The 27,498-nt window shown below is 35.7% G+C and overlaps 1 protein-coding gene across 1 annotated transcript; it reads left to right on the top strand.

Moving 5' to 3' along the window:
- Positions 1–66: 66 nt before the first annotated feature.
- Positions 67–26,698, top strand: LOC149928582 (protein spaetzle-like). The gene is made up of 4 exons (XM_090158743.1): positions 67–508; positions 15,260–15,504; positions 24,205–24,438; positions 26,250–26,698. Exons 1-4 carry the CDS (start codon positions 485–487, stop codon positions 26,497–26,499), a joined length of 753 nt encoding a protein of 250 aa, XP_090014869.1. The 5' UTR covers positions 67–484; the 3' UTR covers positions 26,500–26,698.
- The last annotated feature ends 800 nt before the right edge of the window (positions 26,699–27,498 follow it).

Raw genomic sequence — 27,498 nt, forward strand, 5'->3', positions numbered from 1 at the left:
CCTGACTACGTCAATGCTAGCATTCTTTGGTAGTATTGATTGATTTAAAAAATAACTACATCTACATAACCATTGAGTCGATTGCGACAGTTTCCGATTAACGAAAGAGTCGGGGCAAAAATAAAAAAAGAGGCAATCAACTAAAAGTGGTCATTATCTGGGGAGTCGCGGCGCGGTTGGAAAACGCATCGGCAGCGAAACGAGGAACTTCGAACGAGCGAGCAGCGACAGGAGCTGGTTTCCAGTCAGAAGGCGACCTTGAGTCCTTGATGCTTGTTTCTCGATCTTAAGACGTCACAATTTCTTATAGCTTAGAAAAAAACCTCAAGAACTCTTCTAGCTGCCGGCGCTTCGTGACCCACAATTAAAAGATTTCTGTCGCGACTTAAGACTACCAAAATCTCTCAATAACTCCGAGTACTTTATGATATTTCGCAACGCGAGAGTTAGAATTACCTGTGGGATTGTTTGAAAGAAAAGGATAATGGTTGCGCAACTGAGGCAAGTGGTAAGTTCGAATATTTCCTGATTTTTTAATATTATTTACACGTAATGACTTTATAATATCCGAGTCTTAAGGCTAATTACTTATTTTGCCCAAAAGGATAATTTTTAATTTGTACAAATGCATTACGTAGATAAAAATTGGTTAGTCTTATTAGAAATATTACGTGTTCGCGAAATAACCAATTTTAGGTTTTTCAGGATTAAAGTGTTAATTACGAAATTCAAATAATGAGTTAGAAATTTAATTTCATAAATCATATGAAAAAAATGTATAAATTTTTAACATGTGGTTATAATTTTATTTATTTCGTGCACAAAAATTGTATAAATTTATTTTATGATTGTTATACAATCTATTTCCTTAGGTCAAGTATTTATGACCACCATGATTATATCGACTAAATTGCGTTTAAAAATTTAACAAATTAGTAGTAATTTAATTCTGCAATGTGGAAATTTTCAAATTACGCTAATATTGATATTTGTATAACGGAATCTTAAATTTGTTTTTGAGGAATATAATAATATCGTTTTAAATTTAAATAAATACATATAATTAATTAGAAATATCGAAGTTTTAAAATTAGAAAAGCTCTAGTTATTTAAATGTAGTTAAAGTTAGAATTAAAATTAGAGAGAAAAACGCGCAAATGTCAAAAAGCTGATTTATGGCCTTTTTGAACACGTTCGCGAGAGCTATTGTTTTAGGTTCATATTAACAAATTGTAACAACGAAATAAGATGATTTAATTATATGTTAATCTAAGGCTTTATTTATTCTCAAAGGGTTTTTAACAGTCCATTCAATAAGAAATATGAAACATATGAGAAAAAATACTTTAAATTTAAAAATATGACACGTTAAAATCGACAACATAACTGAAAATATAAGATATTTTTAATTTGGTCAACCGTTTTTCGTTAGTTGTAGTTTGCAAATGACTTACATAAATCTATTATGCTTACATAAAACAAAATCAATTTCAGGCACTTCAGTAAATGTTAATATTTAAAAAGCCTGTTCAAAGTTATTTTGCCTACTGACCTTCGGTATATCATATGAAAGAAATATTAGAAATAACGAATGATTTTTATACTTTATCTTCCTTAAATATCATTTGCACAGCTGCGTAATGGATTCTAGCAATAAAATAAAAGTACTGTAAATATTATTAAAAAGAATTACAATATTTCTCGGTATTAAATAATCGAAATTAATATTCGTGCAACTGTTAATAAAAAAAACTAACACATTTATTTTTTTAATAATTTTCCGAGAAACTAGACTATTCTTAATTCCGTAGAAAAAATGTTCCACGCGTGATAAGCTTTATCTAGGTTGAAAATAAATAAATTTAAAATAACAAAGATTTAAGAAACGTTCTTTTTTAAATATTTGCTCTATCTTTCAGCAATATATTAGGACAATATTTGCTTGACATCCTTAAAGAGGGTAACGAACTTTGAATGCACTTATAAACAGTTTGGTTTAAAAACAAGGTGGTAAGGATTAAAGAGAGTTTAAAGAAGCAATTTTACGATGGGTCACCAAATTTAACAGTTCTGCCATCAGATTTAACCTTAAATAGGGTCAATGGCGCTAGTTACATTAAAAAAGCAGTGGCAGAGCGTTTTATAAGACGATTATTAATTCAGAGTAAGTCACTCTTAAATTGAAAAATTTTAAACTTTGATAATACTTTTTTGAGATGAAACGTAAGAAATATTAATTTAAATTTATTAGCTTTGTTTTAGAGTCTATCAACCCAAAAACTTTTTACATAACGTAGAGAAAAACAGAAATTTTTTACTTATTTTAGAAATTAGCGAAATTTTACCAAAGAGTAAATAACAAGGTGATGAAGCGAAGGATTGCAATAGATTATTAATACAGAAAATTGACACATTTAGCAATTCATGTTGCTATTTCAATGGTCAAACAAAACTTTGGGTCTCCTCAAACCGTTCTCGGACAGAAGAGTTATCTGCTCCGCCTATCGGAAGAATCAGCCTACTCGGGTAAAATACCCAAAGTAATTTATTTTATGACCTAGTGTAATTATATAATAAACATCATCAATATGAAAATAATGAAAATATAATAGTCGTTAATTTCCCGTTGAAATATTTTAATTATGTACGCTAGCTCTTTTTTAGGATAATATCATTCGTATTTATGTAAGTCAAACCCTTTCATCACCCATTTTTACTTCCTGCAATTTACAGACTCGCTCTCGCTTTTGTAAAAAAAACACCTTTTATAAATTCATTTATGTAAATCCAAAATGTTTTTGGCATCATTTTCGCATTAACAAAACACGGATAGCGAACAAATGGAATAATGATGGAATTTTTCAGCACTTTTGTTTCTATTGACTTTGTTGTTTGTAACTTATACTAATTATTATCATGAAGTTTCGGTGCTACTTCATTTAATTTTTACTACTTTACAATATCTCTCTATCGGGGAAAATATGATGAAATGCGACTGCCTAAGAACAAAGGTATCTCATGTAGCGCCCATTTTGAATCCTTTTTTATAAGATTACCGCGCAATGTGTTACCTTTGCACATGCGCAGAGTTAATAACGCATTTGACATAAAGGTGAGGTTTCACCTTGTGGCAATGGGTGAAAACTCGAAACCTCCTGCTTCAAGTTTGCAAGATCTCTCCCTTCTGGTTAGAAGGATTTACCCCGAGCTCTTCGGTTGCCCTCTTGAATTAATCATTTCTGACGTTAACGGTAATAGTAAGTGTTGACACTGGTTGCACTTCGTGGCTTGGAGCTTGCCACTAGCCTATTACTAAAGCGTGTGTGGTTGTTTGGGCATAATAAAAATTGTTTTACGTTTGGGGAAGCCGGTACGACCAAATTATTTAGTTCAAGTGAACAAAACCGAAAAATCATTGAGGACATATCCCGCGAAATATTATTTATAATAATACTTAAAACTCAAGTCATTAAGTTTAAAATAGGTTATCCCTATAAAATTTAATTTTATATTATATTTCTTTACATATATATTAATATTTAATTAATGCTTACTAATATTAATTTCATAAAGTTAATTTCAGTGTGTAAACGTACTTAAAATAATTATTTATTTTTATTATGTCACCAGCGCATATAAATATTTATCAGCAAATATAATCTCTTTAATTTGTGAGACGCGGTATTCTATCGTCCGTGAAATTTTCCGTCTTCGAAGACAAGGGCCATTGTCATTGGGCGTCCTTGAACGTCATGCGTGAGGCGTGCGTGTGATTCGAGAGGAACTGATTCGAGTGGCGAAATTTCGGCCGGCACGTGGACTGTATGACAAACACCCCCTCTCATTCCTTATTCTAATCTTTGTTGATGTCAAACAACGTTTTAAGAGTAAACAAAGAAAGGCAAAGACACTTTGTTCCTATTTTTATTTGCGTATTATATTTATCTTGGTCGACTGTTATTGATAAAAAGTGATTTGTAAGCCGCCTAAAAACTTTCCAAAACCTTTTTCACTTATTAAATATGGTAGTGTAAATTATTTTTTACGTGCGCGTGTATTTTATTCTTTAAGTGTAAAAGAAATCTTTACTTAGCGGGTTATCAATTTGGGGTGGGAAAAATAGTGCAGCAAAAGCTACCATCAAGGGAGGTCTTAGACACGGATATCAACAGAGACGGCCTGGTCACGTGGGCAGCTGGCCAATGTGCACCACCCCATTTTGCTTTAAGGGCAATTGTTTTTTTTAACAATGGTAAATCCAATCAGTTTAAATTCATGCCAATGCTGAAAGCTGGTTAGGGTTAGAAAAAGGTGGCCTGGCTGATAAAGAACGGAAAAATAAAATTTGGTAATTTGCTGTAGTTTTCATCTCAAAAGTGCTATTTTGTCATGATATATCTTTTTATCGTTAAAGTTATATTTTATTTTATAAAAATCAGATCAGTTAAAAAAAATTAAAATTAAATAATATAGTAAATCTGAAGAAATTCAATAAATTTATTGATTTCGGCCCTTTTCGCCTCAATCATCATTCTTTATTTAGGTCTATTCTTATTATTAAAAATCCAACGGTTGCTTGGTAATTAAATTATTTTGAACTCAAAAAGTAAATAAGACTTAAGGCCAATAGTTAGTTTTTGGCTTTTTTGGGTGATAATTTGCAGAAGTAAGGCTAGAATTAAAAACGCGCTCAATGAATATTTGCAACCGCAGAGAAGGGCATCGTCTATAACATTATTTATTGAGCGTTTTGTTCAATCACATTTCGTAAACATTTGGTTTTAGTAGCTCATTTTATTAATGGGCCGTGATATTTGCCCAAGATTATAAACTAATTGGCACGGTATCAAAAAATTTATGGCATCAGGGTGATAGACTCTGTAAATCTTATATTTTTTTCTGTGTTTAAATGATCGAGGTTAAAGGTGTATGCGTTTGACGCCTTGAGAGTTTATAGAAAATGTCCCATTTTAAAGGCGTATATAGTTGGGTACTTATCTCTTAAGACATACTTTATAAATTGGAGTTGTTAATTTAAAAAAAAAACATTTCCGGAAAATTGTTCAGAAACTTTTCAGAATCTCGAAAATCGGAGAAATGAAAATTTAAACATCATTTTCTTTTTAAGGCTTTTTATTCTAGCCTAGTCTAGAAGTTAAATTATTCTTTTTTATCTAACAAAATGCCACGAAATTAAACTTGGCGAACAATATTAAGCTAATAATGGAATTAAAAGCTTTTCCGGATAAAAAGCCTCGGTAATTTTCCGACAAACAACTCTACTTCATATACTTTTGCTTTATTAAAAAAAAGTGATAGGCTTTATGTTGGTGATTTATCTTCGTCTCAAATAATTTAGGATGCTTTCAAATAATAATTTTATTAATATAATTGTGTGACATTTCATAAGCTTTGATATTTGTGAGAAATCCCCTGTAGCAAATTAGAGTCGGGCCGACGTCGACAAAAGGTACTAAACACTAAAGTCGGCTGACGGTCGGCCGACCTTTGGATTGAGGGTCGAAATGTCTTAGGGGTAAAAGGGTCGGCCGCCTACAAAATGTCGACTCTTTACCGCCTTTTAATAGACCTGAGAACCGACTCCGAAACGACGTCATCCCGACTTAGAATGTACTGTATAATTACGTCGAAACGACTTTCTTTTTGATATTTTAAGTGACTGAAAATGACCCAATATACATGTATGTAGTTGGTCAAGTCCCATGAACAGTGGTGTAGTCGGGCCGGGGCGTCGCCCCGGTGCTTTTTTCAAAGGCAGGGCGCCGCCCCGCCTTGGTTTTTCCATTTTACCAGGGCGCGCCCTGCCTCTTTTTTTCAACTTGCCAGGGCGCCTTGCTTCTATTTCATTAAATGAAAAGAGACTTAAAACGGTTTTAAAATTCACAATTTATTTATTTAAAAAATCCAACGTTTTGGAGGAACTGTTCCTCCTTCTTCAGGGATTTTTACAAGTCTGACAGTATAATGGTAAAACTTTCGGACGAAAAAACATTTATGCGCTTTATCATAAGTGGTAATACCACTTATGGCTTTATACATATAGTGGCTACTGTTCTATAGCCGCGAGCGTTTTTTCTCGAAGGCGAGTCGACCGTCGAAGGGTTATAGGAGCAACGGGCTCGATATCCTCATTCGCGCGCGAGGCTACTATTGTCAATCTCTTCACCAAACCTGCACAAATGCTACCATAGATTGTCTTAAGTCCAAATTAATTACTTCCAAATTATATTCCGATTGTGAAATTTCGGACTATAATACGTTTATGTGTAAATAACGCTTGTTTCTCATTTAAAAATTAGTATTATAAACAAATCGATGGCATGGCCATGGATTCACCTTTAAGTCCATTAATATGTAATTCCTTTATGGAAAATTTTGAATTACTTGCCCTCAGTTCTGTCCCCAAAAAAAACTAAATGTTTTTTCCGATTTTATGACGATACCTTTTTCGTTTGGCCCCATAGCTTAGCTTGTCTTTCTGAATTCCACAATCATTTAAACTCAATCAATCCAGCCATTCAATTTACCATAGAAACTGTACAAGACAGCAAACTGCCCTTCCTTGACATTCTTATACATAACAACCAGGCCACCCTCCAATTTGAAACATCAGTTTATCGTAAGCCTTGCAATGCCTTATCTTATTTACACGCGAAATCATGCCACCATCCTTCCCAAAAAATAAGTGCTCTATCAACATTAATTCACCGCGCTTTCACCATTTCCTCAAATTCTTCCTTCCTCTCCTCCGAATTAAAGTTATTTAAATCCACAGCTTTAAATCATTTTTTTCGGAATCCCAAATAGATCACATAATAATGAAAATATCAAAAAAGTTCTCTAATACCGTCTGTTTCCAAACAACTCTAGCTCCTGTAGTTTCAGAACGTAAAAAATCTTTCATCCCAGCATGTAACCCCTTTTATCCTGGCTTCTCTCAAAAACTAGCCAAAAATCTTAAATCAGTAGGTCTCGATCGTATTTATCTCCCACCACCCAAATTGTCAGCTTTATTATGTAATAACAAAGAACCAACTGCCCCCTCGACAAGGCCATTATTTATAAAATCTCCTGTGAATGTGGTGATTATTACATTGGGCAATGCCGTCGCCCATTTCATCAAAGGCTTAAAGAACACAAAAATATAAACAACCCGAACAATAATTCTCCCCTTAGCGAACACCTTCGTGTTTTTGGCCATAATGCTAGGTGGGACTCAATAGACATTCTAGCTCAACCAAAATTACATAAAACCCATTTTAATGTACGCGAATCCATCGAAATTTAAAAAAATAAATCTGCGCAATGTTTAAACCGTGACGATGGTCCCTTTAACTTAACCACGTTTTCTCAACTTTTTAAATGTTTTGATGGTCCTCACCCTCTCCCACACAACAAACCAATTCCTCCTCTCGCAGAATCCCCCATTCCGACAATCGTAGCCTCGCGCGCGAACGAAGATACCGAGCCCGTTCCTCCTCTAACCCTTCGACGGTCAACTCGCCTTCGATAAAAAACGTTCGCGGCTAAAGTACAGTAGCCACTGTATGTATAAAGCGCATTAATATTTTTTCGTCCCAAAGTTTTACCATTATACTGTCAGACTTGTAAAAATCTCTGAAGAAGGAGGAACAGTTCCTCCGAAACGTTGGATTTTTTAAATAAATAAATTGTGAATTTTAAAACCGTTTTAAGTCTCTTTTCATTTAGTTTTTCACAATGTGCTTCTCTTCACTTCTATCTATTTCATTAATCATTTTTGTCGAATAAAGGGTGTGTGGATTTATTATATATTTTGCCCGCAGGAAAATACCATAACAATTTCAAATAGTTACCTACGTACGGTCAGCTTCGATCACGCTAAAAATCGAAGTTGGACGTACATTTTTAGCGGCCGGTACAGCCAACTTCGATTACGTGCGAAATCGAAATTGGCCGTACCCAGGTATCGCCTCGGTTCTTTTTGTTTTAGGACTACACCACTGCCCATGAACGGGAGTGAAACAATGAGTTTATTTCCGTCAATCGGAAAGCTCTTGAATCTAGAGTACAGAGTTCTAGAGTTTTTTGGGGCTTAGGAAAAGTAACGAATAAATCTTCATTAATAATATCTTAGCCTAACATATTTAGCTATACGAATATAACCTACTTGAGCTGAGATATTTTTAATAAGGAAACATTCTCAGATTGAATATATAATCTTTTTCGAAAAAATATAATACAGAAAGGAAGTTATTTTAAAAATATTTCAATTTGTTTTATTAAATCGCCAAAGTTTCACAGTTTTGAGCGATTAATTGGCAAAGCGCGACCTTAAATCGACTCTTTGTGCTACAGGGGATATGTTTGAGAATGCGACATAATTTACTCTAATGAAGCCGGAATGTACGAAAAAAAGAAGAGATAGTTTTAAAAGTTACTCTTGGTAGTAATTACGAGCGCAATATTTTCCCGGCTTTTTGGTTTTGAGTTTCTTTTCGTAATGTCTGTCTTACGCCATGAACGGAAACCCCTTAACGGTGATTCATTAAAAACTCCAGGAAATATGTCATTCACGGAGTTTTATTTTCAGGTATTACCTTAATGGAATTAACTCTTTTTCCAAAATTGAAGGCCCTCTCTTAAGAAAGGCACCCTTGAGTAAATTTCCAGAATTAATGGATTCATACATCTTCAAAAATACCAAACATTTTTCAAAGTAGGTAGATGCGTTTCCGATTAAAACACATTTGTGGTTTCAATCTCACGCTAAATACAATTATTAAATACCTGGATTTAAAAGGTGACAAAAGGCAGTCCGACGTTTGAAGTTTCGCCTTTTATTGTCACCAGAAATTTTTAATAGATTGGTCAAAACATTTGACCATAAATGTTTGATATTTATATATATATATATATATATATTCTTATAATGATTTTCTCTCCTTTTTTAAAAGCTAGCAGAAATTGTTCATTTGTCCTCAAAATTGAAATTTTAATTCTTTTAAGCTAGGCTAATACCCAGGGCACCACCTTAGGCTTAAGTCATAATATTCGGTAGGGTTTTGGGTTTAAGGAATTTTAAAAATTAACCAAAAAAGGTTACGCTAATTTTTATTTAATTGGGGGTCACCATGCCTTTCACCGCCATGGTTAGAGAATAGCTGTTACAATTTACATCTAAATCAATTCGCAGCGCTCGTTTGCAGACGATTTTACAATGTTAAATTACTTTTTTTTAATATAAAATTAAAAATTAATAATTAAAAAAAAATTAAAAAAAACAAAAAATTAAAAAATAAAAATAAAAAATAAAAAATTAATAATTAAAAAATAAAAAATAAAAATAAAAAATAAAAAATAAAAAATAAAAAATTAAAATTAAAAATTTAAAATATATCGGTTAGTCTCGTCAAAGTTGACGAAGAACCATATACACGACGATACTTTTATACTCTAAGCTCAAGTCTGATTTCAATGTATGCATTGTACATGTAGAGAAAATCTACTACTCTTGCTTAGCTTTCAGTGTGTAAAGACCAGTCTACGCTACGCAGATCAGGTTTTACAAATATTTATTTTTTAAACGCTATTCAAAGATATATTCGTCACGACACATATTTCCTGGATCGTAACATTTAAGTTTCTGAGAAAATGGTAAATTACACAACGATTACGTAACTTGAATTCATGGTTATTGCACAAATTAATGAAAAATTGTGAGCTAGTGCTAAAAAAAATATTTAGTATTGATATGTTTGAACCTAAATTCAACTACGTATTTTGGTATTTTTAAATTTCTTACAAATTTTTGATATAACGAAATTTAAGTAAGGTGGAAAAAAATAAACATTGAATTTAGGGAATTAGGAAAAAATGACATTAGCACGATAAAAATATTTATTATTCATGCCTAGCAATTAAAATATCTTAACTTTGGTTTTGTTTTGTTTTTATTGCGTAACCATAGCAACGAGTGATCGCCTTTAATACAGGGTGTTACGAATAAGAGTACCGAAACTTTCTATATGCATTCTATGGGTCTCTATGAGTAAAAAATGTCTAATAAGCATGGGTCCTAAAGTGCTTCGTTTCAGAGATATAGGCTCCCAAAAAACACCCCAAAAAACCGGACACAGCCTTAAATCTGGCAAACAATATTCTTCCTTGAACCAAATTGTTTTCATTAAACTATCAATTGTTTTTTATCCGTGAGGCGATAAACTTTAATAACAAGTGGCAAAAGTTCATTAATGTCCTTTTAGAAGTTAAATGAGTTTGAAGACAAATACAAGCCATTTTAATTTATTGATACGATTTTAATTATTTAATCTAAAGATACAAATGTCATAAAAATTCTAAAGGAATTGTTTTAAAATTGTCTAATATTGTAGCTAATATGGCACATTGGTCCAGGAACACTTATTGCACGGACGGGCTCAAGAAAAATGGGTTAGAAGCTCAAAGATTCAACCAGCAGTAGATTCCTAAAAGACTGGTGTCAGATCATGGAACTAACTAAGTTAGTTAGTTCCATGGTCCGATTGACTGGCGTTTGAGTCTCTAGATAGACGGCTAAGAGAAATACAAGAAATTTGCGTCTTTAAATTTAATAATTAAAATCGTATCAATAAATTAAAATGGCTTTACTTCTAAAAGTACATTAATGAACTTTTAGAAGTAAAGCCATTTTAATTTATTGATACGATTTTAATTATTTAATCTAAAGATACAAATGTCATAAAAATTCTAAAGGAATTGTTTTAAAATTGTCTAATATTGTAGCTAATATGGCACATTGGTCCAGGAACACTTATTGCACGGACGGGCTCAAGAAAAATGGGTTAGAAGCTCAAAGATTCAACCAGCAGTAGATTCCTAAAAGACTGGTGTCAGATCATGGAACTAACTAAGTTAGTTAGTTCCATGGTCCGATTGACTGGCGTTTGAGTCTCTAGATAGACGGCTAAGAGAAATACAAGAAATTTGTGTCTTTAAATTTAATAATTAAAATCGTATCAATAAATTAAAATGGCTTTACTTCTAAAAGTACATTAATGAACTTTTGCCACTTGTTATTAAAGTTTCTCGCCTCACGGATAAAAAACAATTGATAGTTTACTGAAAACAATTTGGTTCAAGGAAGAATATTGTTTGCCAGATTTAAGGCTGTGTCCGGTTTTTTTAGGTAGTTTTATGGGGGCCCATATTTCTGAAACGAAGCACTTTAGGACCCATGCTTATTAGACATTTTTTACTCATATAGACCCATAGAATGCATATAGAAAGTTTCGGTACTCTTAACCGTAACACTATGTATACATCACGCTATTAGTATTGTAATCGTGCATAATAGGATAAGTGGGCTTCAGATATAAAACTTCTTTTTGGGGCCGTTCACAAATTATATAGAGCTAAAAATATATTTTTAGTTCTCACTCTTGACTTCTTAAGAGGGACACGACCCCTTTCATTAACAAAATAGTAATATCGGCGTGAAGTATGTCAACGTCACCCATGATTTTTCCTATATATAAAAAAATTGCCCTCAAAATGGCTGCCATAGCCCAAAAAGCTACAGAGCGATACTACTCTATACTATCTGCCAATTAACAATAGCAACATAAATCTTAATTATATTCATATTAAACAAATTAATTGTTTTACATATAGAAAACGAATATATAATTTTAATAGTACGCCTAACTTTAAAATAATAGACAATTTAAATTTCTGAAAATAATATATATTACGCAACTAGTCAGTGAACCCAGTTTAGGCTCTTGCTTGATTTTCGGTATAAAACCGCCATCTCGGAATGGAATACAAAATAATTATTATCATGAAATTCAATTACTATAATGAAATAATTTCAGTAAAAATATAATATTTTATAAATGCATATAAATTACATTTCATTGATATTTCTGTGGTTTCTAAATAAGAAAATATAACTCATAAATAATATAATTTTTTAAAAATACTCCTTTAAGTTGTATCATTTTCGTTATAGTATTTTTCAAAAGTATATTTGGTAATAGTTATAAATTATAAAATTTGATATTTAAGAAAGCAGCATCTCAGTTTTACAAAAATTACTAATATGGTTGAACAACATAGAAATGAGCGTAAATATATTAAAAAATTAGCAAAACTTTAAAATATTAAAACTGGCTTTCAAAACGTGATTTCTGCAAATGTAGTTATTCAGCTTTGCACATTTGCTGTTACCGGTTTAGAAAAACTTGCGAGTATGAAACTTATTTTTGTTTGATAGGATGATATTATTTTTGAGCTTATTAAGGTATTGAAACCCATATTTTGAAGATATTTAAAAAATAAGTGTAACCATAAGTTTATGATACTTTCAATTGTTAGTCAAATGGCTACTTTGTCTATGGCGGATAGCTGGTCCAAATAGACCTATACTCTATCCACACTGTGTGTCAACGTAGCCTTAATTTAAACCTGAACTGCCGAAGCCGACGTTTCCTAATCCCGTTTAGTGTAAGGCTAGCCTGAACTGCCTAAAAAAAGTAAAATTTCATATTCATTCTCCCCGCATGGGGAAAAACCTTTTTTCTATTGGTTTATTTTCTTTTGTGACTAAACTAAAAAGTCATGGCTATTGGCAGGAATCCATACCTCTACATGGAATGCTTATATTGCCGTATCGCGTATAGTAAGATCACTCTGACGGCTTTGGCCCCACCTACGATAAAAAAAATCCCCTCTGCGCGCGCTCCCCTCTAACGTAGTTGTTTCTTAAGTTAACATAGTGACGTCAAAAAAAACCGTCAGCCCCATCGAGACAGAAATCTGACGCGATAAGGATACCAAGTATAGGTATGGATTCCTGATATTGGCTAATAAAAATAGCCGACAGTTTTTAGGAGCGAATGGGAGGGATGTTTATATTTGATGTGTTGGAAGTTTAAATTTCTCAAGTTGTTATAATGGCTAATTTGTGTTTTAAACAAACTCAGTGCAATCTTGCAGCTGAAAGAGGGATTATATTGAGTGGGAATCATCCAAAGTCGATTTGAAAGTAAAAACTTTAAAGAAAGGCACTCAAACACTAGCGGTTATGTTTTTAGAGCCAAGGCTTATAACTGGTAAGTAAACTTTACATAAAGATATATAGATTTAAAATTTTCTTTAATCTCTCATTAATTGAACGCGGTATTTCATCCATAATTCCCTTTCAAGATATCTTCCTCATTCCATTCTTGCCCACTTAATTAAGAGAAAAGACAGTTCTTACTCCACGCGAGCAGACGACGTTAATATTATCGTAAAGTACCCTATCCCCTTCCACCCCACTAAGCTCCGCCTACTAAAATTAGCCCCTGCTAATATAGTTTCATCCTCGACCGCACAGCAGCGCTGGCTTCGAATTGTTTTTAAACATTTTCATTTCCGCAGGAATCGGAGACAAGTTTCGACATCACGTTTTCTAGACAAAGATTCCACCTTGAAAGGGCTTACTTGACCATTTAGAGGTATCATAAACTTATAGTGTGTTTTCTACAAAACATTCCCAAATTATTATATTTATTATGATTATAAAAAAAATTCGCATTCAGTTTATTTGAAAATAATTTGAAATTTTTAAAATACATCGAGCACCAGTGACACATTTTGATACGGTAGAGTAATTCGTAAAACCCCAACGGTTAAAAATTACCTAGACAAAAGTTTTCGAACAATTGAATGAGGAATCTTTAGAAAATAATAGTTATTTTAAATCCTTGATTTTTCCTTCAATTGGGGGTTTTCTTCATAAAATTAGACATGCTAGTAAAAATACATTTACTGACGAATGCTGACTGACTTAAAGGCTTGGCTTCTAAATACTAGTAAACAACCTTTTCGATTTGAGATGCCTTGGTGCAATCTTTTTTTTTCAAATGAGAAATAAAGGTCCGTTCTTTGAGCGTAGAAGAAAAAGTTACTAAATTTAAAATGATTTTATTTTTTTAAACTTTGCAACTGTCTACCCACGCGCTCTTTGTGCTTATTTTTGAACAATTTAATAAAACGTGTTAGAATTTGGTTATTGTTTAGTAGGACGGTTGCGATTTTTTTTGTTATTTATACCTTAAACTAAAGTTTTGTAATCTTATCCAATAATCGTTGGCCTCTAAGTAGTTTTGCCTAGCGCTTTCTTTTTCAGATTTTAAGGTATCATAGTATCAAGAGTAAAAAAATTTAATTTAAATTTTAGTATTATATTATAGAAGTCCATTCTTAAAGCATTTCTCTGAGCCATTATTTTCGTAAAATTTAAAACCGCTTATACATATTAAATTTAAGCAAAGATGCCGATTTGACGTAGTACAAAGATTTCCAAGCTGTGCCCCGTAGCCTCGCAGGAAGTTTCCTTAAAAGGATTTTCTTTGGAGGGATTTGTTAGACCTTACTATTGACCTCAGTACATAAAAAAAATCATAATCATATGCTTCATCAACAAATATATCAGGTTTCATAAAGCCCAATTTTGAAAATCCAATTTTTCGCCGACTTATTTGAAAGTATTCCAATAATTTAATTTTATATGTATTTTCATGCTTCACGAAATCCAGTCCATAAGTACCTGCTTTTCAAAAGTCTCGTGCGAATTTATTGGTTTTCTCTGGTACTTCAGATTTATATCATAACCTTTGAATAGACGGTAAAATAAATTCCTACGGCTTTCAGTTGGCCGAAAAAAAAACGGGGAAATTTGGTGACTGCATTGCTACCATCCTGCACGCTTCGCCACTAACAATAGTCATCGAGGTATTTTCTTTGGATTTTCACGTCTATGATGATTAATTTCCATTAAGTATTTGCGTTTTAATTTACGAGTTCAAAGCTATTGTTAAATTTAGAGTTAAACGACAATTTTGAAAAGAATTGCTTTCCGTTAATATAAGGGTGAGTCTACTAAGATGGCGCCCCGTGCTCCGTGAGTGGTCATGATTTACGTCTGCCTATAGTTATCGGTCTCTAGACGTCATGTGGCATATATAGCTTGCCACTTCCCGTCTTCGTACCATCAACTAAATCAGCTTCACCTTAGGCCTAAGTCAACAAGCTGCTTTTAATGCCATTAATTCAGGTGGGTGGGTTACAATACCACTTGGATTAATAAAATTAACTTGCTGGTTGAGTCGAAACCTAGCTGATAATAAGTAAATGTTGAGGCATAATTCTATCTTAACGTCAATGTTTTATAAAAATTATGAAACATGAACTCACCCGTTTATTCTTTCAGGCTGAAATTTTTGCTATGAGCTATTTGGTGATTTTGATCCACGGGATGCCGGCTCCAGTAGATTTACCAGTGGTATACCCAGGAGAATTAGAAGCTAACAGGGCCAGGACACGCTCTCACAGAGAAGACGTCATGTTCCCAACAGACCTGTTGAGATTGGACCCCCCAACGAACCGATTCGGAATGCCCGACTGTGTCACTTCATCCAGTTCCACGTTTTGCGAAAATGTTACCAACTACCCTGCGTTCGTAAGATTGTTTTACCTTTTTTCTTAAACGTTATTAAAAACAACGATTTGGTTTAAGTAAGAGGCCGTTCATGAAATACGTAAAAGGGGTCCTTTAAATGTTACGTCACATGTTGTTCGGTTGTACACATCGTAATTTTGTATAGTACATGTACCTATATTCGTTTTCAAATGTTTATATAGCGCACGCGCGCGTGAAAGTGAGTTTTTGGTTGCTGTTAAAAAAGGTGTTATTTTGCGCGTGTAAAAATAAATTAACGGCCAGTTCTGTTTTGAAATAAGAGGAAAAAGGTTTACCGGTTTTTATGTCGGAAAAGTTCGCGTCTTTTATTTCGCTGTTCACGACATTTTTTGGTCCGTCGAGCCGGATACATTCGTCAACTTGATTATGTTCCTCAACTAATCATCGAATCGGCTATCTTTCCGTGAGAGACAGTGAAAATTAGCGTGGATTCTCCGTTGGAAACCGTTTAAACCATCGATCATATCCCGATCGTAAACGAATCAACATAAGTCATCATGGATGTTCTGGTGAGAAGAAGAGCAGCTATCAAGGGACAGATCACCAGGATTGAAAATGCGGTGGGTCAAACAGCAACGAATCTATCTGACGTCGCCTTGAAGCTGTATGTAGACAAGGTGGAAAAACTATCGAAAGACTTGGATGAGGTTCACGATGCCGTAGTTGCAAATATCGATCCCGACGACGACGACTTCGCGGATCACGAAGATGAATACAACCCTCTAGTCACTCGACTCGAAGATCTGACAATCCTACTCGTCACTGAATCAAATGAAAGAGCAGCAAACATTCCAGTGAGACAAGTCAGACCAGCTAGTGATGTACGTTTACCTAAGCTGGAACTTCCATCATTCAGCGGTGGTTACGTCGATTGGCTTCCATTTCATGATCTCTTCACGGCCACCGTACACAACAACGAATCGCTCACCGGAGCTCAGAAGTTTCAGTATTTGAAGTCATCATTACGAAACGAAGCAGCGCTCCTAGTTCAATCTATTCCGGTAACTGACGCTAATTATCTGGAAGCTTGGGATATCTTAAACAATCGGTTCAACAATACCCGGCAAGTCATCGATGCACACGTAAAACGTCTCTTCAGTCAAGCTAACGTCATCCAAGAATCTTCATCCGCTTTACGAACGCTCATCGATACCACCGCCGAATGCATAAGGGCGCTCAAGGTTCTCAAAGAACCAGTACGACATTGGGACTCCATACTACTTCATCTTGTAAAGGAAAAACTGGATTCAGAATCTCGCCGACAATGGGAACTTTCCCTGAGGGGGACCGAAAGACCAACTTTCAAAGATCTCGTTGCATTTCTTGAACAACGGGCCAGAGCCTTAGCAGCAGCTCCGCCTACAACTACTGCAATCAAGTCGAAGCCTCCATTACATCAGAGACCGAGTACAAAGGCTCATCATGGTGCTCTGAGCGAGACGTGTCACTTTTGCAACGAAACAAACTCGGTATACAAATGTACCAATTTTCTGAATGCATCTTCGGACGAGCGTTGGAACATGGTCAAGAGGAGTGCCATGTGTTTCAATTGCTTACGAACCGGTCATCAAAGCAATGACTGCAAATCTGGTCATTGTAGGAAATGCAACGCACGACATAACACACTTCTACATCAAGAGAAGGAATTAACGAAGACGAAGGCAACCTCCGGTGTAGTTTCATGCCCATCTCGTGAAATAATTGGATCAACCCAAGTTATCTTGGCAACCGCAATGGTCCAAGTCAAGGGACTTGACGAGCAACTTTATCCAGCCCGAGCGCTTCTGGACTCGGGTTCTCAAGCCAGTTTCATCACGGAACAATTCACGAGGAAACTAAGATTGAAGCGAACACGTTTCAACGTCTCAGTTGACGGGATTGGAGCAACCGGAATGAACACCTCTCAAGGCAGTGTCATGGTGAATATTCAGTCAAATATCATTAACACGTCGGAGGTCATCGTCGAGGCAATCGTCCTGAAAAAGGTCGCGGATTATTTACCTAACAGTCCGTTCGATCCTGGAAATTGTCTACACTTGAAAGGCTTAACACTTGCTGATCCAACTTTTCATAGCCCTGGACAAGTGGATATTTTACTAGGTGCTGACGTGTATCTAGAGCTCTTACAAGATGGCATTTGCAAGGGGAAAGAAGGTCTTCCAGGTGCCTTTAATACTCTTTTCGGATGGGCAGTTTCCGGTCCATTGCTGATGGCCGGAAGAAGTTCGAAAATAAAGGTCCACCATTGTACATTGGAAGCAGATTTGAAACATCTTTGGGAGCTAGAAGACATCCAGCCTCAAAGAATACTATCTCCAACAGAAATTCAATGTGAAAAGAACTTTGAAGAATCACATACACGTGACTCTACAGGAAGATTCACTGTACGATTACCAAAGATAAACGATGCACCAAAACTTGGAGATTCTAAACAAATGGCAATCCGTCGATTCTCTCACTTAGAACGACGTCTACGTGTTAACCCGAATCTCTATGAGGAGTACCGCAAGTTCATGGGGGAATACATTGCCCTTGGACATATGGAACTCATTCCCTCGAATGAAATAAAAATCGAAACCAATCCATCTTACTACGTGCCTCATCATGCGGTATTCAAAGAAGACAGTACCACCACGAGAGTTCGTGTAGTGTTCGACGCCTCTGCCAAATCTACAACTGGAGTTTCCCTAAACAATCATCTGCTAGTGGGGCTAAAACTTCAAGATGATTTGGTCAACCTCCTTATTCGCTTTCGTCAACATCGCATTGTAATGAAAGCAGACCTTGCCAAAATGTTTCGTCAAATTAGAGTACATCCAGACGACTCCGATCTTCAAAGAATTGTTTGGCGAAACAACTCACACGAACCCTTGCTCGAATACCGTTTGCTAACGGTTACATATGGAACCGCATCAGCGCCATACCTAGCAACTAAAGTCTTGAAGCAACTCGGCCATGACGTGAAAGAGACACTTCCGTTGGCATCTTCGGCTTTACAAAATGACTCCTACATGGACGATCTAATGACAGGCGACGAAACGATTGAGAACGTTTTAAGACTTCAGTCAGAAATCATTCAAGCTACATCTCAAGCAGGATTTGAAATAAGGAAATGGGCGTCGAATGAAGCTGCATTATTGGATACACTACCAGCCAACATGAAGGATTTACAAAAGCCACTATGCATCGAGAACGACGAATCAGTCAAGACTCTCGGCCTATATTGGACTCCTTCGGCTGATAATTTCTCGTTTATGGTTACTTCTCCAGCGTCAAGAAGTTCAATCACTAAACGTACGATTCTTTCGGATACAGCAAGGATATTCGATCCTCTGGGACTGTTGGCACCAGTAACCGTTCGAGCGAAACTGATGTTACAGGAAATGTGGCAGCTAAAATTGAATTGGGATGAGCAACTTCCCCAACCACTTCAAGCTAAATGGAGGTCGTTTCGAACCGATTTACCAGAAATTGAAAACATTACGGTTCAACGGCACATTTCGCAAGCTAATGCTACAGACATTAGCCTGCATGGATTTTGTGACGCATCGGAGAAAGCGTACGCAGCTGCCGTATACCTGAAGACGGTGAATAACAACGGACAAATCAAAATACAACTGATCGCTGCGAAAACAAGAGTCGCTCCGCTCAAACAAATCACACTTCCGAGACTGGAATTATCTGGTGCATTACTTTTGGCTTCTCTGATTCAACTGATCAGGGAGTCATTGAGATTGGATATAGCTGATGTTCATTGCTGGTCGGACTCAACAATCGTCCTAGCTTGGTTGAAAGCTCCACCGCAACGTTGGAAAACGTTCGTAGCCAATCGAGTGTCAGAAATCCACGAGAAACTACCGAGAGCGCAATGGCATCACATTTCAGGAGACAGCAACCCTGCAGATTGCGCTTCTCGAGGAATATCCGCTAGCGAACTGGGAAATCATGGTCTCTGGTGGCATGGACCGCAGTGCCTTATTTTCGCCGCAACAACGCAAGAACTACATGAACTCTCAGAGCCAAATGAATGTTTATCCGAGGAAAGACGAATTATTTCGTTAGTAACACATCATCAAATGGATTTCACGCTCCTTTCCAAATTTTCAGCGCTTAAAAAACTCAATCATATCACCGCCTACATTCTACGTTTTGTCTTCAATTCGCGAAATGCGACAGAATTGAGGATTACTGGACCTTTATCGAAGGAAGAGAACGAAAAGGCGCTATCCCATTGGATTCGGGTCGTCCAAAGCAACAGTTTTAACGAAGAGATAGCTTGCCTTAAACAAAACAAGGAATTACCACGGAAAAGTAAAATCCTTTCGATGCGTCCGTACATCGATCAAGATGGGATTCTTAGAGTTGGTGGCAGACTTTGCCACTCCAACTTACCATACGAACAAAGGCATCCGGCACTGTTACCGAGACAGAGCAAATTAACAGAACTTCTAATACAACACGAGCACGAGAAACATTTTCACGGAGGTGCTCAACTACTAACTTCTGTCTTACAGAAACGTTATTGGATCGTCGGTCTTCGTGATGCCATACGTTTCCATATCAGAAGATGTGTTTCATGTGTACGACAGCAGGCAGTCACTGTAAAGCAACTTATGGGCGATTTACCACCAGCGAGAGTAAATCCTGCTCGGCCATTTTTGAAGTGTGGAGTCGACTACGCAGGACCATTTACCCTTAAACTAATGAAGGGACGAAGTCACCTCAGGTTTAAGGGATACATTGCCGTCTTCGCTTGCTTTACCACAAGATCAATTCATCTTGAACTTGTCAGTGACATGACCACCGAAGCATTTCTGGCAGCATTGAAACGCTTTGTTGCTCGACGAGGAAAATGCGCCGATATTTACAGCGACTGTGGAACCAACTTTACAGGAGCCGATCGAGAGATGAAAACATTCATCAAATTCATAGTCTCTACAAACAACAACGATCAAGTATCACGATGGCTCGCAGACGAAGGAATTAATTGGCACTTCAACCCGCCTGCAGCGCCACATTTTGGAGGCCTCTGGGAAGCCGGGGTGAAGTCCGTCAAGTATCATCTGAAACGAGTTCTTGGCACCATGGTTCTAAACTTTGAAGAAATGCAAACGCTTCTTTGCCAAATCGAAGCTTGCTTAAATTCACGTCCTTTAACGGCGTTAAGCTCGGATCCAAACGACTTCAATGCGTTGACACCTGGACATTTCCTAATCGGAGATGCGCTCACCGCAATACCCGAACCCGATCTCACTTCTGAAAACGTCAACCGCCTGTCACGTTGGCAATTGGGCCAACAAGTACTGCAGCACTTTTGGAACCGTTGGCGAAATGAATTCCTCTCTCGCCTTCAACAACGTCCAAAGTGGACTACACCAAAACCGAATCTACGAGTCGGCGACTTGGTCTTGCTCAAAGATGAAGATTTACCTCCAACCAAGTGGAGAATGGCAAGAATCACTGAACTTCATCCAGGACAAGACAATCAAGTTCGCGTCGTAACTGTCAGAACCTCTGACAAATCACTGAAAAGACCCGTAGTTAAATTATGCCAGTTACCACTAGACTGATTTTAATTGTATTCAAACTGTTTACTAAGGGTTATTTATGTATGCAAATGTAACTTTTCGGACTTTTACTATCTCATTTGAAATTCGTTATTTCAAGGCGGGCGGAATGTTCGGTTGTACACATCGTAATTTTGTATAGTACATGTACCTATATTCGTTTTCAAATGTTTACATAGCGCACGCGCGCGTGAAAGTGAGTTTTTGGTTGCTGTTAAAAAAGGTGTTATTTTGCGCGTGTAAAAATAAATTAACGGCCAGTTCTGTTTTGAAATAAGAGGAAAAAGGTTTACCGGTTTTTATGTCGGAAAAGTTCGCGTCTTTTATTTCGCTGTTCACGACACATGTAACACTTGATAATAATCAGCTAGGCTAATACCCAAGGCACCATTCCAAGTCCTCTAGCGACTTTTATTGCCTTTATACTGGAAACTCAATTAGCGATTATTAATGTGAACTTTTATTTTAAGATATAATAGTTTGATTAGTTTAATGTCTAGTTTTTTCAATAAATTGGCTTGGTTTTGAAAGAAATGTAATCATTTTAAGATATATGGTGCTATTATAATTGAAGAAGTTTTCAGTATTTGTGATTTACGGTTATGAGGAATAGAAATAAGTAGTTGGACAATTTTCCAAATTCCCTTCACTTTTCAGAGAAATGTTTTGAAAACGGACCCAAAAAAGCGAGATTTTGAAATAAAGTCTTCGACATAGGATTGTAATTTACAAACACGCACACAATATAATTCAATGTGTAACCCCTATAGGATTTCAGATTATATATTCATTTTCCGAACTTTCAGCTTACGCTGTACGAAATCATTTGCTTTCATTAGTGCGACACTTCCTGCTAGTGTTGCACAACATCAAACTATTGGAGTATAGCGTAGAAATTGCACCTTCACTAGACTATTCGTAAGGGTTTTTAAAAGGTATCACACTGTAATCAGCCCAACCGTTTCGTAAAAATTTCCAAAGCATTACAATTTAACATTTTTCTATTGGAAGAAAACACGAATGCGAGCGTTTCATTTCTGAAGGCATCAGTGTGTTTTCGGGCCGATTAAGCGGGATTATCCGAAGCGAGAAGAGTGAATGGCACACTGCGAAAAAATGGAGATATATGGGGAAAAAATAGACTTTATTTTAGACCTAAAAGGGATGGTCATTCATTTACATGGCTAGTAGCACCTTAAGATAATGAGTATATATTTTATAATCTGTACACCTTCCAAATAACATTTATATTAATTCTAGCTTTAAATTACAGTCGCGAAATGCACCTAGAAGAGTATAATAGTATATGCCATCTTTTGCTGTGAAAGTGTATGCTGAAACGTTTCTATAACGAAAAATGGCGGTAATTTCTCACAAATTAAAAATATTTTAAATTGAACAGTGGTAAATGGTAAAAACCTTTTTCATCGATCCTTTTTATAATAATAATAGTAGTTAATATTAGGTACAAACACAAAAGAGTTATCTCAGGAATTTGTTTTTTTCGCCAAAATATACTCCACACCATATTTGCTCTTTTACTGTGCACTCTTGTGTAAGTTGTATTAAGCAGCATTACAACCCGACCACCTGTTTAAAGCATTAAAAGATGAGTTAGGCCTAAGGTGGTGCCTTGGGTATTAGCCGACTTGAATATCATTAATAGTGATGAAAGGTTACAATTTAAGAAACATTGTCCGCTCATACCCTATAATCCTAACGATTTGGTTTTTAGTATTTGAGCAATAAGGTTGATATCTAGTATTTAAAATATTAGGCCTAACAATAATGCATTGAGGTACCTAAGAATATAGGAGTACTAAATTTCACAACGGGCTTTGCCCGGGGCCTTAGTTTTAATTAATTAGATCTGATTTGTACGTAAGAAAGGTAAACGCTGTAGCAAAAACGCAACACGCGTAGCAAAAAGTACTGAACAACTTAAAAATCCAAACTAAACCTCCCATTCTACGAATTTCACACTAGCCCGTTTAATAAGTTTAAAGGTCGGGACGGGCGCAAGGAACTCGTGAGAGGAGGTAAGGGAAGTCGAGACCAGCCGGAAAAATAGATAAAGGAAACAAAGAGGCGAAAGTCCAAAGTCGATTAAAATATAATTTAATTATTTGTAAAATTGAGTTAGATTAAAAACCATGCCAGGTATTTGGAATTAGGCGCGTTTAGTTGGAAATCAGGCCCTGAACATTGAGTTAGAATTTCAAAGCTCTAGAGCTAGACGTTCTCAAGTTTTTAGGAACATGAGATTCAAATAAATAAATTAATTAAGTTTGTCCTTTTATTTATTTATTTGTATGTCTTGTTCCTAAGAACTCGAAAAAGGTTAGCTCTAGAGCTTTGAAACTTTAACTCAATTTTCAGGGCCTGATTTCCAACTAAACGCGCCTAATTCCAAATACCTGACATGGTTATTAATCTAATTCAATTTAATTTTTATTTCACTCGACTTTGGACTTTCGCCTCTTTGCTTCTCTTATCTCCTCACTTGAGTTCCTTGCACCCATCCTGACCTTTGAACATTTTTAACGGGTTAGTGTGAAATTCGTAGAAGGGGAGTAGATCAGGACTTTTTGCTACGCGTTTTACGTGTGTTACGTTTTTGCTACGCGTGTGGCGTTTTTGCTACAGCGTTTACCTTTCTTACGAACAAATCAGATCTAGTTCATTAAAACTAACACCCCGGGCGAAGCCGGGTATTAAAGCTAGTAAATAAATAAATGGACAAACTTTAAGACTTATAGTTATAGAAAGCAATAATCTATGGTACCATCCTCGCATACTTCGTAACGAAAGTTCGTCTGCTTTAAAATCACAAAACGTAAAAATTTATGACCATCATCCGTGTGAAGAAATGTCATGAAAATTCGAAAGCGGATGAACTTCACTTCAAATATGTAATGCTGGGGTGAAAATAGATTGCGCATACTTACAAACTACCATGAAACAGTGTTTGTTTTGAAAGGACGTTGTGTCCGTTTTCGTGCGAAGTCTATATATTTTATTTGGACTATTTTAACGGATATCACTACAATGCGACACTATTTTCCGACACATTGCAATCTCTAACTTTCCAATTTCCACATTTTATAGTGAGCGCATTCGTCGTCTGCTTAAATTCAGCCCGAACGAGTTCGACAACCTTTTCGGAACTAAAGGAATCAACAGCCGACGAACCATAATGCGCGAAGAACTTTCCGATGAACCCATCTGTCGAATCCGCTCTCGTACAGTGCTACCAAGATTGGCCAAGAACGATCAAAACAAATGGAGATACGTCATTAATGACGTTGACTACGTCCAAAGCGTCAGTTCAGATCAATGCGTGTAAGCTGCTTTTTATTGTACATAAAGAAAAATTGACCTCGACAACGCCAACTAATTTTACAACGCAATTCCCCTGTTATTCATGAACCCTGAAATATGTGCGAAGGCGGGAGTTCGTTACAGCCACGGAGAAGTGTCAAAGTTTTTTAAAACGGATATTTGGAATGATAAATATGCTAAAAGCTCATTGAATTCAAACCATCAAATACTTGTTGAAAGGACAAGGTGTATCTCCGATTTGTTTTACCTTGAAAGCTCCTAAAGCGAATAGTTTCAATGGTCATTCGTTTAGCCATGGCTACCAAAAATCTTTTTAACACCTCAAGTTTAAACTTTCTCTACGTAAAGAAGCATCACGGTTTGTAAGGGTAAAAAGTAAAATATTAATAGTTTTGTAAAACAATTGAGTAAAATTGATAAAATGGGGTAAAATCAACAAAAATGGGTAAAATCAACAAAAATGGGTAAAATCAATAAAATTTCGGAAAAAATGTTAGGGTTTACACTTAATGATTTTCCCATGCTATTTTACGTTTAGAAAGTTAAAAATTGAGCTGTGAAAAACATTTTTGGTTGATATGGCAAAACGAATGACCATTGTAACTTTTCATTTAAAATTATCTTTCATGGTACATAAAGGTCTACTTAACCCCTCGGGATGAAACCTTTGTTAGTGCTGTTTCATTTCATAAATTACAATAATCACTCTCATCGCACATAAAAAATTGTTTCCTGAAATTTGAGTCTTCCGACTTTTGCCCATGAAAATTCGACCATGATGCAAACACATTGCGTAATCAATCAATATCCTACAATTTAAGTAATTACCTCCTTGTCTATATTCAATGTAACAATCGTGGTATAGGGTCGCCTTTAAATAATACAAATCTCATTTTATAACAGAAACTATACCCATTTTTAATATATAATCAAAGGTCAATAAAGGCAACGGTGATAACAAATAAAATGTTTACTACATAAGTTTACAATACTTCTCCGAAAGAGAAATATAAATTTGTGCATAAATATATGGTTATTCACTTGTAAAATATATCTTGGCAGTCTCACGCTAGCGTTGAATACTTGTTTCTGACGACGATATGATAGTACCGAATGATTTTATGCAGATTTCAATATAAGCGCCATGCTGTATAGTTCAGTCATTGAGGGTTATTTTGGGTCACCATGTCAGATAATTTTATCAAAGCCTATCCTCTGCTGGACATTACTTCCAGAGCTCACACTGCAAACCGGTAAAACTCAAATTACTATGTGGTCCAAAAAAGAGTGTCTTTGTAGCAAGGTCATATGACTCATTAAACATATATTCGCTTTGATCCCAATATCTACTTTTTTTACTTAACTCTCAAAAGATAAGTACGATATATTGGGATTAATTTATATCAATGATCGTGATTGACACTTCAAATTTTAAAGGGAACACGATGGAACAGTCGACATTAAGACATTGTGAAATGACACTTTTAAGATGAGTAAAAAGACAGGTTTAAGTTTATTCTCGAAGACCTATTTGTCCGAGTATTTCGTAAGTCTTATCATCACTATAAATTTGTTAGTGTTGAGTTTTCTTAGCCCCCTTTTTATTTTACCTTTTCGCGTAATTTAAATACATTATAGTCCAAAGGTGGCTTTTATTAGCTTCAAGTAAATGTGCACTTTATTAGATTAGATCTCGAAAACGATATGCCTTTTTACATTTATCTTGATAGAGTGGAAGATAAACCGCTGTTATTGTTATAAATTTTATATTCATTAATTATTTAGAATGCTTTATCACTTTTTGGTTATAGTAAAGAAGGTTCTGATTGCGACTACGTGCACGACAGCCTTCCATCCGGATACAGGTCATTTTGCAAACAACGTTATTCTTTCAAGAGGCTGGTGGCTATAGACCCTGAGCAAGAGAATCCGGTTTCTGATTCGTTCAGTTTTCCCTCTTGCTGCTCCTGCTACGTTAAAGTCCCTTCCATCCACGATATGGTGAATGGAAAGAAGAGAAATATGTCACCGGCGACCATGTCCAGAGGATATCAAAAATAACCGGAACATGCAAATATAATCAACCAATTTTAAAATTGTACTTATTTTAATCTTTGTACGCGTGAGCTAAACGTAACGCTACTTGCGTTTGGCACCAGCTATAGACTAAGTGGATCTCTTCGATTAAATTGGTCGTTTAAAATTTAGCAAAATAAGTTTGCACCATGTATGAAAACTCTATCTTCACACTCTAATAAAATTAAGCATCTTTATTTAAGCTGTCAAATAAATTACTATTACTAAAAGTTTTAATTTAATCTTAAGAGATATACAAAGCTGGTCAAACTCAGGGTTTTTTGCCGACAATGTAACCTTCTCTGGTTATTGTTGCATTGTAGAAAGTAATGCGATGAAGAAGGAAGGCCTGATGTTAATCCATACTATTTGATCCTTGCCCTTTTTAGCGAATCTACTCCTTCGTTTTACCTAGGAGCAACAAACACAAGGAGAACGCAGCTATAGCCTTTAAACACGCTAACGAAAGGTTGTATACGAATTTCATTGGACCGTTTTGGACGAGCGTCACGAGCCTTTACGCTCAACGTTTTACGGGTGGGGGGGAAGACAATTTCCGAATTTTCCCCTTCCGACGGCAGCAGGCGCTAAAGCGTCTAGCCAATGAAAAATGTACACAATAAAATCCACGATTTTTTACGGGTTGCGTTCTTCTTGTGTGGGGTGTTGTGTTTGTTGCTCCTAGGTTTTACTATGAACTGTTTTGGATCAGTTATGGTGTTCTTCAAGGTTTTCTCAATGGCGATTTCTTTTGGATGATAATTGGTCATAATTCGATTTATCTAAATTATAGCAAAATGAATTTACATACCAAATTGGATAATTTCGATATTTTTCTTAATCACATGCGCCAAGTTTCAAAATAATTTTTTTCAGCGGTAATTAATTATGTAAAAACTAATAAAATGTTTAACGTTCTATGAAATATTGCTAGAATTGGAACAGGTGGTTGTTCCAGACTGTTCCAAGGTAAGCTGCACATTC

The sequence above is a fragment of the Leiobunum rupestre genome, chromosome 9 (assembly GCF_980474605.1).
Source record: "Leiobunum rupestre chromosome 9, qqLeiRupe1.1.hap1, whole genome shotgun sequence".
Classification (NCBI taxonomy): Eukaryota; Metazoa; Arthropoda; class Arachnida; order Opiliones; family Sclerosomatidae; genus Leiobunum; species Leiobunum rupestre.